The 13,057-nt window shown below is 43.0% G+C and overlaps 1 protein-coding gene across 1 annotated transcript in view; it reads right to left on the bottom strand.

Annotated features, from left to right (window-relative positions):
- Window positions 1-7,488: 7,488 nt before the first annotated feature.
- The window catches only part of LOC115077730 (vomeronasal type-2 receptor 26-like), a 103,805-nt gene continuing 98,236 nt past the window's right edge, over window positions 7,489-13,057 (bottom strand). The window contains exons 4-5 of the mRNA XM_029580017.1: window positions 9,116-9,239; window positions 7,489-8,405 (exon numbers count right to left, since the gene is read on the bottom strand). Of these exons, the coding sequence (XP_029435877.1) occupies window positions 7,510-8,405; window positions 9,116-9,239 (1,020 nt within the window). The 3' untranslated portion in view covers window positions 7,489-7,509. The remainder of the gene's footprint in view (window positions 8,406-9,115; window positions 9,240-13,057) is intronic.

Below are 13,057 nucleotides of genomic sequence, written 5' to 3'. Positions count from 1 at the left end.
ATGGGGGTGGAGTCGGTCCCGGAAGAGGAGGAGTCGGGGCGTTACCGGGGCCGACTCTGCACCAACGCCGCGGACAGTGAAAAGAAAAGGGCCTTGTCGCTGCCTATTTCGCGCCCAATAACTATACCTTCTATGGTGTAGTTATTGGGCGTGATGCCAGCAGCAACGCACCGTGGAGGCGCGATCGCTGCCGGACCGTCCCCCGCTTCAGCCCCGCCCCCCCATTAGCACGGTTTTCTAAAGTATCACAAGCCTGCGATACTTTAGAAAATGAGGCCCTATGACTCCTAATGGCTTGAACGCTGACATTGATTATTCCGTTTTTTTTATAGGAGATCTGATATTTTCTGTTTTACAATTTTTATCTTTGCATTTCAGTTTGCCCATTTAACTACATGGAATATTTATTTTTTAATTATTTTTTAATCATGTCAGTACATATTACTCTAATTATTTTTATGATTTTATTTGTCCCTATTTTATATATGGACCAGGTTTTTATCAAGTTTTTTATCTTGTTAAGTTCAAGATTTATATTCCACACATTATCAAATTATTTTTTCAGATCACATAAGGGATAGATACTTAAATACACACTAAAAATGTTGTGTCAGAGATACATTTTCAGTTGTATCAGCAAAAATCTCTATATATTTTTTTTTTATCTTTAAATTTATTTCTTTTTTAGATTTTAAATTCATTCAACAAATGCTAAATAAAAATAAAAAAAAATTCATAATATTTGTATATATAGACCAAGTTGTATTAGTTTTCTATTTTGTTAAATGGAAGTTGCAGCTTATTATTCATATTTTACAAACGATCAAATATTTTTATTGTTCCAGATCGGGCAAGAGATATATACTAATATTCACATTGGAAATAGTTTGCGTTAAAGATGCACCCATGACTTGATTGACATTGGCAATAGTTCGCGTTAGAGAAACACCCATGGTTTGACTGAGAGTGATTGGTACAGCCCTTTGATTCAAAGATTTAATTTTAACTTATTTTTTATTGATACTCTCATGTAAGAATCTTTGTTGTGGATATATTTTATCATTAGAGGATCACAATAACCCTTTCGATTCAGTTTTAAAATTTAAAATTGGCGATTTGACTGACTCCGGTTTGGCGCCATAATTTGGTTTTAAAGAACTGTTCAGCGTTTTTTCTCAATGATCGTTATTCCAAGTGGAGACGAGGATTTCGATCTGAAGCACAAGGTATCTACAATAATACTCATTTTTAGTGGAGCTAGCTGTTAATGATGGAATAGATTTATACAGTAATGTTAGTTTGAATTAGATATAAAGCACCCAAACTTATAATATCACTCTCTAAGCGGGGCTAGCCATCAATGATCAAATAGACATACACAGTAATGTTGAAATTAAATGTTCCCCCTTTTCTAATATAATTTTTAGCAGAGCTAGCTGTCAATGTTAGAATAGATAAATACAGTAATGTTAGTTCGAGTGTAGTTAAGAAATTAGATGTGAAATGCAAGAACTTACAATTTCATTTTCCAAGTGGGGCTAGCCGTCAACGATGAAACAGATGTATACAGTAATGTTGAAATAAAAAGCTGCCCTTATTTTTACAGTGGTGTATGAATGGTTGTAGTATAATTTTTCATTTTTTAAGATTTTTTATATATTTGCTATCTGGTAAAAGCAGCCTGATCTTGAAATCTTGCATCTAGTGTTTTTCAAGCGGCATTTTAGGATTTTTTTGAAAAAGCAAAACCTCCCTTATGTAAGACAAATAATTTGAGAAATAATAAAAATAATCTAAAATATGGGACATGTTCCCAAATGGAGATATACCAAATTATTATCCCTTATTAATAACATCGGCACGGCTCCTGATTTTTGTTTCCACTCTCTAGACACATAGACACAAGTAAGCTAGGATAAATTGTATTGTAAGCAATACTTTTTGATTGATATGTGGGTTTTTACTTATTCACTCCTCTGAATTTTAATTTTTATCACTGATATAGATGTTCTAGTCGCAGTATATGGCAAATGCATTGTCTGGATTTGGGATCCAACAGACGTATTGCATTCACAAGACTATGATTTGCGCATATAATAAAAAGGTCAGTGCTTATATGAGTAAAGGTATTAGATTTAATTAATATTATAAACATAAGATAGATAACGATTTTATATTCATTTTTTAGCATCAATGATACAGCGCATTGTACTTGGAAAGACAATTTTGTCACACAAGATAACAGTTTTTTAACCTGAGTCTAAATACATCTAAGGTAATAAAATTTAAAAATTAGAGACTAAAATTTACAGACTATAATTCTCACTCTCCCTTTTCTTGGGATTAGTTTCACAATAAAGCTTTTTAAAATATGGGCAAATTGCAACTGCACAATCTTCAAAACTCCGATTATATGTTAATGTCACCATTTTAAATATGATTCCGTCCATATGTTTTTATATTAGAAATGTTTTAATTAAGTTTTATATTTAATATTTATGTTTTTGTTGATTAGTTATTTATTTATTTATTTATATTGAACAAAGCATATTGGGGCGGATTTTAAAAGGCCCTGCTCGCGTAAATCCGGGCGGATTTACGTGAGCAGGGCCTTGCACGCCGGTGCGCCTATGTTCCATAGGCCTACTGGCGCGCGCAGAGCCCCGGTACTCGCGTAAGTCCCGGGGTTTTTCGAGGGGGGCGTGTCGGGGGCGTGTCGGGGCGTGTCGGATCGGCGTGGCATTTTGGGGGCGGGATGCGGCGTTTTGGGGGTGGGCCCGGGGGTGTGGTTTCGGCCCGGGGCGGTCCAGGGGCGTGGCCGCACCCTCCGGAACCGCCCCCAGGTCGCGTCTCAGCGCAGTAGCGGCCCGCTGGCGCGCAGGGATTTACTTTTCCCTCCGGGAGGCGTAAATCCCCCAACAAAGGTAGGGGGGGTCTAGATAGAGCCGGGGGGGGGGGGGGTTAGATAGAGAAAGGGAGGGGAAGGTGAGGGGAGGGCGAAAGCGAGTTCCCTCCGAGGTCGCTCCGATTTCGGAGCGGCCTTGGAGGGAATGACGGCAGGCTGCGCGGCTCGGCACGCGCCGGCTACACGACATCGGCAGCCTTGCGCGCGCCGATCCTGGATTTTAGCTGATACGCGCGGCTACGCGCATATCTACTAAAATCAAGCGTACTTTTGTTTGCGCCTGGTGCGCCAACAAAAGTACGCGAAGGCGCACTTTCTTAAAATCTACCCCTTTATGTAATTCATTTTTAGCCCCTGAGGCAGCCATTCTGTTAATGGTAAAACTCGGCCAGAGTCGGGCTATGAGAAATATAAAAGTCTCCACTACAATAAAGTTTTGAAAAAGACCATGGCATCTAATCCTTATTGTTTTCCTGACGGCTTTCTTAGATCGCCTTCCTTTCTGTGTTTTCCATTCATTGCCGCACCAAATGTGAATGAGGTTGTAGGCCCCTTGCAGCCAGTCAAACACCTCCGAGATTAACGGCAAGGGGTAACGGTCTTTGATCGTGATTTCGTTTAGACCTCGGTAATCGATACATGGACGTAGGGTACCATACTTCTTCCCCGAAAAGAAAAAACCTGCGCCAGCTGGCAACTTTGATGATCAGATAAAGCCCTTCTGGAGATTTTCTTCAATGTATTCCGACATTGGTTTATTCTCGAGAGCTGAGAAGGTACACTCTTCCCTTCGGTGACTCAGTGTTGGGCTTCAGTCTTATGGCACAGTCATAGGGTCTATGTGGAAGAAGAATGTCAGCCACTTCATTGGAGAACACATCCCTGAAGGATGCGTACTGGGGCAGCATCCCTGGCATTACTGGAGTCGTAGGAATGCACATGATAGGCGAGATCTCCTGGATACTTCCCCTGACATTCTGGGCCCCAGCGGGAGAGCTCCAAGGCTGCCCAGTCAAATTGGGATTGGTGCACTTGTAACCAGGGTAATCCCAGGACGATAGGGTGCATGGCCTTTTCTAGCTAAAAGAAGGAGAGTGATTCCGTATGGAGAGCTCCAGTGAGGAGAGTAACTGGTACAGTTTTGCAAGTTACGTCGCCCGGTAAGGGCTCTCCATGAATGGAGGATAACAGTAGTGGATCTTTCAACTCGATGAGGGGAATCTTCAAGTACTCCACTAGTCGTCTGAGAATGAAGTTGCCTCCTGCCCCTGAATCCACCAGGGCAAGAGTCTCTGAACCATGACCGGTCCGTGAATCAAAGAGGCTGGAAGAGAAAGCAGAGGAGAGGATGCGGTATGGCCTAAGGACAGTCCTCCTGTAGGACTTATGCCCGTCCGTTTTCCGGATGAAAGGAGCATATAGAGACATTATGGGTGAGCTGACCACAGTACATGCAAAGACCACGCCTCTTCCGAAGTCTTCTTTCTTTGGAAGTTAATTGTCCATGACCAAGTTGCATCGGTTCATCTTTATCAGTAGCAAGAATTACTGGAACCATCTGAGGTGTGGATATAGAACTAGCCTGTTTTAACCCAGGTAACACCTTAGGCCGGAGTTCCTTCACCTTGTCCCGGAGCCGGTGATCAATCCGGGTGGCCAAGGCTACAACTTCATCCAGCAAGTCAGGTGTTTCGCGAGCAGCCAGCTCATCCTTTAAATGGGTATCCAGGCCTCTGCAAAAGAGTGTCTTGAGACATTTGGGGTCCCAGCGAAGTTCTGCCACAAGAGTTTTGAATGCAAATTCAGCCAATGATCTGCTGCCTTGCTTCAATTCCACCAAAGCAGAACCGGCTACAGCAGTACGAGCAGGGTCATTGAAAACGGATTTAAACAAGTCCATAAATTCTTCTATGTATTACAGAATGGGGTGCTTGTGCTCCCAGAAGGTAGATGCCCAAGACAAAGCCCTACCATCCAGGTATGAAAGGATGTAGGTGGTCTTGAAAAGAACCGTAGAAATAAAGATGGCTATAAGGCAAAGTGCATGCAACACTGGTTTAGGAAGCCCCGGGCCTTCTGGATTTCACCAGAAAAGAGGATTGGAGCCGCCTGTGGTACACCAGTTTTTAAAGTTACCTCCTGTAACTGACCTTCATGGTTGGACGTTGTGCCTTGAACCTTCTGTGTGTGTAGCTGATGAAACACTGAAGTAAGTTTCTCCAAGGCGTCTTGCTGCTCCACAATGCACTGGACCAGACCCGGTATAGCCTGCAAGGCATTGAGTTGTGCTGCATCCATGGAGTTAGCAATCTCTTAGTGTTCATGGTAATTGTGAATGGATCCTTGGGCTGGTGGCAGAAGACCAAGCCCACGGAGGAGGATCCCGAGAGGGACCACCGATCAGGCTCAGAGTATGGAGACAGACATACACTAGTTCTTTTATTAAACAGTATATTGAACTACCAGAGGTGGCAGTAGCGAGATGGAAGTGCCCGGCTGGGCTGTAGTGCCTCAGATACTGGAACAGCAATCCTGGATAAGTGAGCTGTAGAGAAACTGAATATAGTGAGTAGGCAGGGTATGCAGAGTTCAAGAACAGAACCTGTGTTATTGATCTGTTGCAAGGAGTAGCAATCTGTTATATTTCTGCTAGTGATCTGATGCTTGATGGGAGGAGCAATCAGATAAGAGTAGCAAAGAGTAATATTGGCTCCTAAGAAGGAAGAGTCAGCAATCTTGTTGTTATAGGAGTTAGCAGACTGCTAGGGAGTAGCAATCTGTTAGCATTAGATATACTTGTGGGTGGATCCCTGGGCCGGTGGCAGATGACCACGCCCCCGGGAGGATATCCCGAGAGGGACCACTGGCTAGGCTTGAGTATGGAGACAGACACACAATGTTCTTTTATTAAACAGGTTTTAGAAACCACCAGAGGTGGCAGTAGTGAGGTGATATGCCCGGCAGAGCTGTAGTCCCTCAAGTACCAGAACAGCGATCCAGGATGGCTGAGCTGTTGAGAAACTGTAGAAAGTGAGTAGGTAGAGTAGACAGAATTCATGAATAGAACTAGATGACAAAACTCACATAAGGTCTCAAGGAAGCTCAGGAGCTGAAAAGGTTTAGGCCCTCGAGGAGTGAATACCTGGTTCCAGGGAAAGCTCTGAGAGAGCGATGGTAACTCACAATTGATTGTAGTAGCGATAGCTTCTAGGCAGTAGAGAATCTTCAGAGTGTCCAGGAACATGGACCCTCGAGGAGCAAGTATCAGTTCCTATCTATAATCTGAAAGTAAAGAAAAGAGCAAGGTCCCCAAGGAGCGGGTTCCTCTGGTAAGTCTGAGGAGGAAGAGTAGCTTGGAGAGCGTAGCCATCGACCGAAGCAATCCCCAATCCTTGTTAACTCAAATAGATAGCGAAATAGAGACCTTTAAATATTGGAAGCGGATGACATCATCTCAGGGGGACGCCCCTGAGGTTTGTGCCCTTGCTGGTACTTCAATCAGAGCGCACGTGCGCGCACCCTAGGTCTTCGAGTAACATGGCGGATCTGCAACATCAAGCCAGTCCAGGGACACCGGAGGGGGACAGCATGGAGACGCAGCGGCAGCCAGACATCCATCAGACCTGGAGGGAGTCACCACAGAAGTAAAGAGGGCGGAGTGAGGGCGTCGAGCAGCAATGGTCACAACACTTTGATGGTAACACTCAAACAATGGTCTCTTAGAAGCAGCCTGGGAGCTGGAATGAAGTAGGCCCTCAAGGAGCGAGTACCTGGTTCCAGGGAAAGCTCTGAGAGAGAGATGGTAACTCACTGGTGTTGTAGGCAGTGATGACTTCCAGGCAGAAGTGGTATTCAGGAGCAAGTCAGGGAACGTGGGCCTTCGAGGAACAAGTACCGGTTCCAGACTGTGATCTGAAAAGCAAAGAGAAAGTGAGGCCCCTGAGGAGCGGATACCCCTGGTAAGTCCGAGGAGGCAGAATAGCTAAAAGTGAAAACCAAGTTAAATCCTTGCTAACTCGATTCATGAGCGATTACAGAGACGTTAAATATCCGGTGAAGATGACGTCACCTCAGGGGGACGCCCCTGAGGTTCGCGCCATTGCTGGTACTTGAGTCGGGGCCGCGCCGTGCGCATGCCCTTAGGCTTCTGGGAAACATGGTGGATTGCAGCGTCTAGCTTGTCCGGGGACGCCGGAGGGGAATGACATGATGACACCACGGCAGCCAAACCTCCAACAGGCAAAGAGGGAGTCACCAAAGAGGTAAGGTGGGCGTACTGGAGACGTCGGGCAGTGACGGTCGCAACACACAAGAAATGTTGTCAGAGGTTTCTTATGAGATTGCAAAGGAGTGGTGAATGTGGATGGACCAAGAGGTCTTGGCTACCCATGCTATAAACATTTTCACTCAATTTTTTTGAGTTTCAAAACAAATACAACAGAATAGTGAAATAAATTCAATATCACACAATATTATTATTATTATTTTATTTGGTGTTTACCTCTCAATGTTTTGTATGTTCACATATCCAATGCCTGAAAAGTATTATAAACAGAACTCGCATTCCTTTCTGGCAAAATACTCATTTAGAAGTTGTGTTTTTTTTAATGTTTCCCAACTAATTCTCTTGTGTTCATGTGAGGCTTTAGCAAAATAATGTAGCATTTGGGAATAAATATACAACCCAGAAGACCAGCACTGGAAGCCAGGATAGCAAATATCTCCACAGCCACCATGTATTTACCTTTGGTGCTCAGGTACGCTGGGATGAAGGAGACCCAAACACTGCAGAACACCAGCATGCTGAAGGTGATAAACTGGGCCTCATTGAATGTGTCAGGTAACTTCCTTACTAGGAATGCAACAACAAAACTTAACAAAGCCAGAAACCCCATGTATCCAATCATAATGTAGAAAGCAGTTACAGATCCCTCATTACACTGTAATACCATTTTCCCTGTTTCAGATTTTGTGTCCAACTCTGGGAATGGAGGAGACATGAGGAGCCACACAGTGCATATCAGGGCTTCACCCACTGAACACAGAAGAACAAGATAGAGGGATATTCTGTTATTTAACCATTTCTTAAACCTGCTGCCAGGTCTCGTAGCATTGAAGACCATAGCAACTGTGAGGGTTTTAGCTAATATAGAAGAAATAGAAACAGCAAATATAATCCCAAATGCAGGTTGTCGTAGCAGACAGGTCACCTTTAGAGGTTGTCCAATGAATAACAAGGAGCAGAGGAAGGACATCATTAGGGAGATGAGCAGGATGAAGCTGAGATCACGATTATTTGCTTTCACTAGGGCTGTATCTTTATGTTTCTTAAAAATTCCCATCACTCCAGCAGTTACCATAGAAAAGAAAATAGCAACAGAAGCTAAAGACAGACCCAAAGGGTCCTCGTAGGAAAGGAAGTCAATGGCTCTTGGGATGCATCGATTTCTCTCCTGATTTGACCACTGATCTTCTGGGCAGGGCTCACAGTTTTCCATATCTATCCAGAAAACAAAAGTTTAAAAATGTCACGGATAGATTAGAATCATTAGTTCCAGTAGATAACAACAGCACCCAAAAAGGACCATAGATGGATATCAGAATTTTTGGGGTTTTTTTTTTTAATCATTGGTTTACTTAAGAAGGCATCTTGGGAGGACGTTAAAGGAGAAGAAACTGGTAACAGTCTTTATGAAATATGGACCTCTTCCACTTGGAGTCTTGAAGGTCAAGATTTTATATTATGGTAGATAGACTACTGGTAGACATGGTACTTTACATAGAGAGGGTATGATTATCTTTTTGCAATCTTCTAGCATTTGGGCTGTGAAATTCTGTATGAGCTAGAGTTGATGTAAACCCTTAGATTTAAATCCATTATATAGTGTACAACAGAAATTTAAGTATGAGGTTATCATGGCATGGACCACAGAGATCAAACTTGTCCTTTCAATGAAATGACAGAATTTTCCACAATTGTTGTAGGAGAAAAAGGAGGCAGTAGAACCAGTCCCATGAAGTCTAAACTACTCTACTTTCCAACTGATTTTAAGCCATGTATTGTTGTTCCGGATGTAAAATTTCCTGTCTTTCATAGGTAATGAATGGAAAGAATACCACTGACCTTGACAGCTGTCTAAGATCCTCCCCTTCATCTGTTTCATATCATTCATACGGCTTGTCTCACCTACCATTCTTCATTTTACTCACCCATCATGTTGGTGATTTCTCCTTCAGGACATGGGACACAGTCATAGCAGCAGAGGGGTTTTCCTTTCTGAGGGGCTTTCCTGTATCCAGGAGGGCAGCTCTCACTGCACACAGAACGAGGAATCTGGGGTGTGATATAAGCCAAAAGAAAGGTAATCTAGTGGAAGCACTGAGAGCAGAGGATCACCTTGCTGGTGGCTGAAAAGAATCTGTAAGCGCTGCTTAGGGAAATTTTTAAAACATAAAAGTATTGAGGAGAAGTAAATTACTGGGGTATATTATTCAGTGTGTTTGTGTATCTGTATTGAATAGATAGTCAAAAAGGCAGACAAAAAAACCAGAAGTTTGTGTGTTTTGTATTACTGAACCCTCCCACCCTTCTCCCCTAGCTCATCCTTTAATTTATAGGCAGTTGATACTTTCATACAAAAAAATAAATACAAATTAATTAATCAGTCTTTTAACATAAATTCAGAAATTCCCCACACCTTATCAAGAGTGTAATCATTCTTTGGTAAGTCACTACCAGATATATAGTAAATTTATTTATTTATTTATTTATTTATTTAAAATTTTTATATACCAACATTCATCCAGGATATCATATCGGTTCACATTGTAACATAAACAGGCGCCAGGCATGGTGCTTTACATTGAACGATTAAAACATGTAAACAGGGTATTAACAAAGGGTGGGAGATATCATGGGAAAGTTTGCGTTAAATAATAAACAACGTTTGCAATTATATACATATGTACAATGGAAAAAAAAAACTATGATGTGAGAGTTTTAGGCAGGCTAGTAAGAGAAAAAGGGGAAGAGGAGAGAGGAGAGCGGAGAAGGAGGGAGGAGCGGGGGGAAAGAGGTAGGAGAGGGGAGAGAGGGAGAGGAGAGAGGGGCAGTGAAGGGGGAGTGGAGGGGCGGTGAAGGGGGAAAGTGGAGGGGAGAGTGGAAGGTGGAAAAAATGGATAGGAAGAGTGAAAGATTAGTTGTATGCTTTAGCAAAGAGCCATGTCTTAAGCTTCCGCTTGAAAGATTTGAGGCATTCCTCTTGCCGTAATTCAACTGGCATTGTATTCCAGAGGGTCGGCTATCGATAGTGCGCGGGCTCTCGTGGAAGTAAGTTTGTAGAGTTTAGGAGAAGGGATAGGCATGGTTGCAAGGTGTGCATGTCTGGTAGGCTTATTAGCCTGATGTAAACGGAAGGAATCATTAAACCAGTTCATTTCAGGGTTGTATAAGGCCTTGTGGATGAGAGAGAGAGCCTTATATTGTATGCGGGAGGCTATTGGAAGCCAATGAAAATCTTTTAGAACAGGGGTAATATGGTCATGTTTACGTAAATTGGTCAATATCCGGGCTGTGGTGTTTTGCAGAATTTGAATAGGATGGATGGCATTGTTAGGTAGGCCGAGAAGTAGGGAATTGCAATAGTCAGTTTTGGCGAAGATTGTAGTTTGAAGCACTGTACGGAAATCAGGCGGATGGAGTAAGGGTTTGAGTTTTTTTTAGTGTGTGGAGTTTAAAGAAGCCGTCTTTTAGTATGTTATTGATGAATTTCTTCAGTGTGAAATGACCATCAAGGATGATACCCAGATCACGGACTTGTTGGGCAAATTGGAACTGCGAAGTAGGGGGGAGGATCGGTTGGTTTTGGGGTGAGATAAGCATGATTTCAGTTTTCGTGGTATTAAGAGCTAGGTGGATGGAAGAAAGGAGATTGTTAATGGAATGGAGGGTTTCATTCCAGAAATCCATAGTTTTCGATAGAGAGTCGGTGATGGGTATGAGCAGCTGAACATCATCAGCGTATATGTAATGAGGGAGAGTTAGACTGGAAAGGAAGTAACAGAGAGGTAGGATGTAAATATTGAATAGGGTTGAGGATAGGGAAGAACCTTGAGGGACCCCTCGGTTGAGGGGGATGGCCTTGGATACGTGATTTCCTAGCTGAATTTTGTAATCTCTGTTGCTGAGGTAGGAATTGAACCAGTCGTGTGCAACACCTGTAATACCAATTTCAGTCAACCGCTGTAGGAGAATGGGATGGCTGATGGTGTCAAATGCGGATGAGATGTCAAGGAAGGCAAGAATGTATGATTGCCCTTTCTCAAATCCTTTAATAATGTGGTCTGTCAGGGAAAGTAAAAGAGTCTCAGTGCTATGAAATTTCCGAAAACCGTATTGTGCGGGGGCAAGGATATGATTATCTTCAAGGTATTCTGTAAGTTGCTTGTTGACAGTTTTTTCAAGGAGTTTAGAAATGAATGGAAGATTGGATATAGGGCGATAATTAGCTGGATCAGAGGGATCAGGTTTGGGCTTCTTTAGAATAGGTTTCACAATTGCCTGTTTCAGAGGGAGGGGTACCTGCCCGGAGTTAATGGACAGGTTAATGGTTTTTGTTAAAGGTTTGGCGATGATATTGGGTATTGTGAGAAGATGTTTAGTGGGTATAGTGTCAGATGGGTGAGTGGAAGGTTTGGCTTTCTTGATAAAGGTTTCTATTTCTAATGTTGAAGTGCAGTCTAGGGAGGAGAGAACTTTAGTGTAGTTACTTGTCTTTGTTTGGTTGATGTCCAAATCGAAGTGGTTGTTGGGATTAGGGGAGGAGGAGAACTTGGATAGCAATTTATCTACTTTGGTTTGGAAGAACGTGGCAAGTTCTTCGCATTTGGATTTGGCTACTGCATCAGGGAAGTCAGGGGTAGTTGTCTTGGTGAGGGAATTCACGTAGTCGTATAGTACTTTAGGATTGTATTGGAATTGGTATATTTTGTTGGCATAGAAGTCTCGCTTTGTCATGTTAAGTTTGTCACTATAGAGATTTAGGGAGGATTTAAATTGTGCCAGGTGAGTATGTGTGGGATTCTTACGCCAGATCTTTTCAGATTTCCGAAGTTGTTGTTTAAGGTTTTTTAGCTCTTGGGTGTACCATGGTTTCTTACTCTTGTTGTTTTGCGGACAGACACGTTTAGATTGCAGCGGACAGGTGGTGTTAGCTATGCTGATGGTAATGTCGTGCCATGAAGCAAGTGCTGTATCTGCATTGGTGAGCTCTAGGTGGTCAAGTTTGTTGTCGAGAGCTGATATAAGGTCGTCTCTGGTACAATTTTTTCTGTAATGAATGGTTTTGTTTGTGTTGTCATGGCAGGAGGGTATCTTAATGGAGAGAGAGGTTTTAATGAGGTGATGATCTGACCAGGGGATGGGTGTGTGAGAAGGGGGGTCAGTTTGTATGAGGGCATTGGTGAAGAGTAGGTCGAGGGTATGGCCCACCTTGTGAGTAGGAAAATGGATTGATTGCTTATAGCCTAAAGCATTTAATGATTCAAGAATAGCATCACATGAAGGGGTGCGGGGGGAGCTATCAACATGCAAGTTGAAATCCCCAAGTATGATGGCTGGAGTGTCAATGGAAATGTTCATTGCAAGGTATTTTATGAGGGTCGGCGGGTTGTTATGTAGGGTACCTGGGGGAGCGTAAATGAGACATAATTGTAAAGAGGGGGATTTGAAAAGGCCTATTTCAATTTTTGGAGGGGGAGGGGTAGGGTGGAGAATCATGTGAAATGTTTTCTTTATGATTAACAGTAATCCTCCACCTTTCCTTTTTGGCCTGGGGATGGAGAAAGTGTCGTATGTTTCGGACGGAAGCTGATTTAGGAGAACAGTGTCGGAATCCTTTAGCCAGGTCTCAGTTAAAGCACAGATATCTGGGTCTTGGTCGGTGAGTAGGTTGCAGAGAAGAGGTATCTTTTTGTTTAGAGACTGGACATTGAGGAGTACAAGGGATAGAGCAGTGAGACCGATAATTTGGGTAAGAGGGGGGGAGATCATGGAGGGGAGTATAGTTTTTATGTGAGAGTGGTGTCGTGGGTATAGGGGGGTGTTGGGCCTGCATTTGTTATATTTGAGAATGGTGATCTGGTGTTGATGCA

The sequence above is a fragment of the Rhinatrema bivittatum genome, chromosome 16 (assembly GCF_901001135.1).
Source record: "Rhinatrema bivittatum chromosome 16, aRhiBiv1.1, whole genome shotgun sequence".
In the NCBI taxonomy this organism is placed as follows: Eukaryota; Metazoa; Chordata; class Amphibia; order Gymnophiona; family Rhinatrematidae; genus Rhinatrema; species Rhinatrema bivittatum.
Note: the sequence above shows the minus strand (reverse complement) of the source record. Positions and strands in the feature narration are given on the sequence as shown.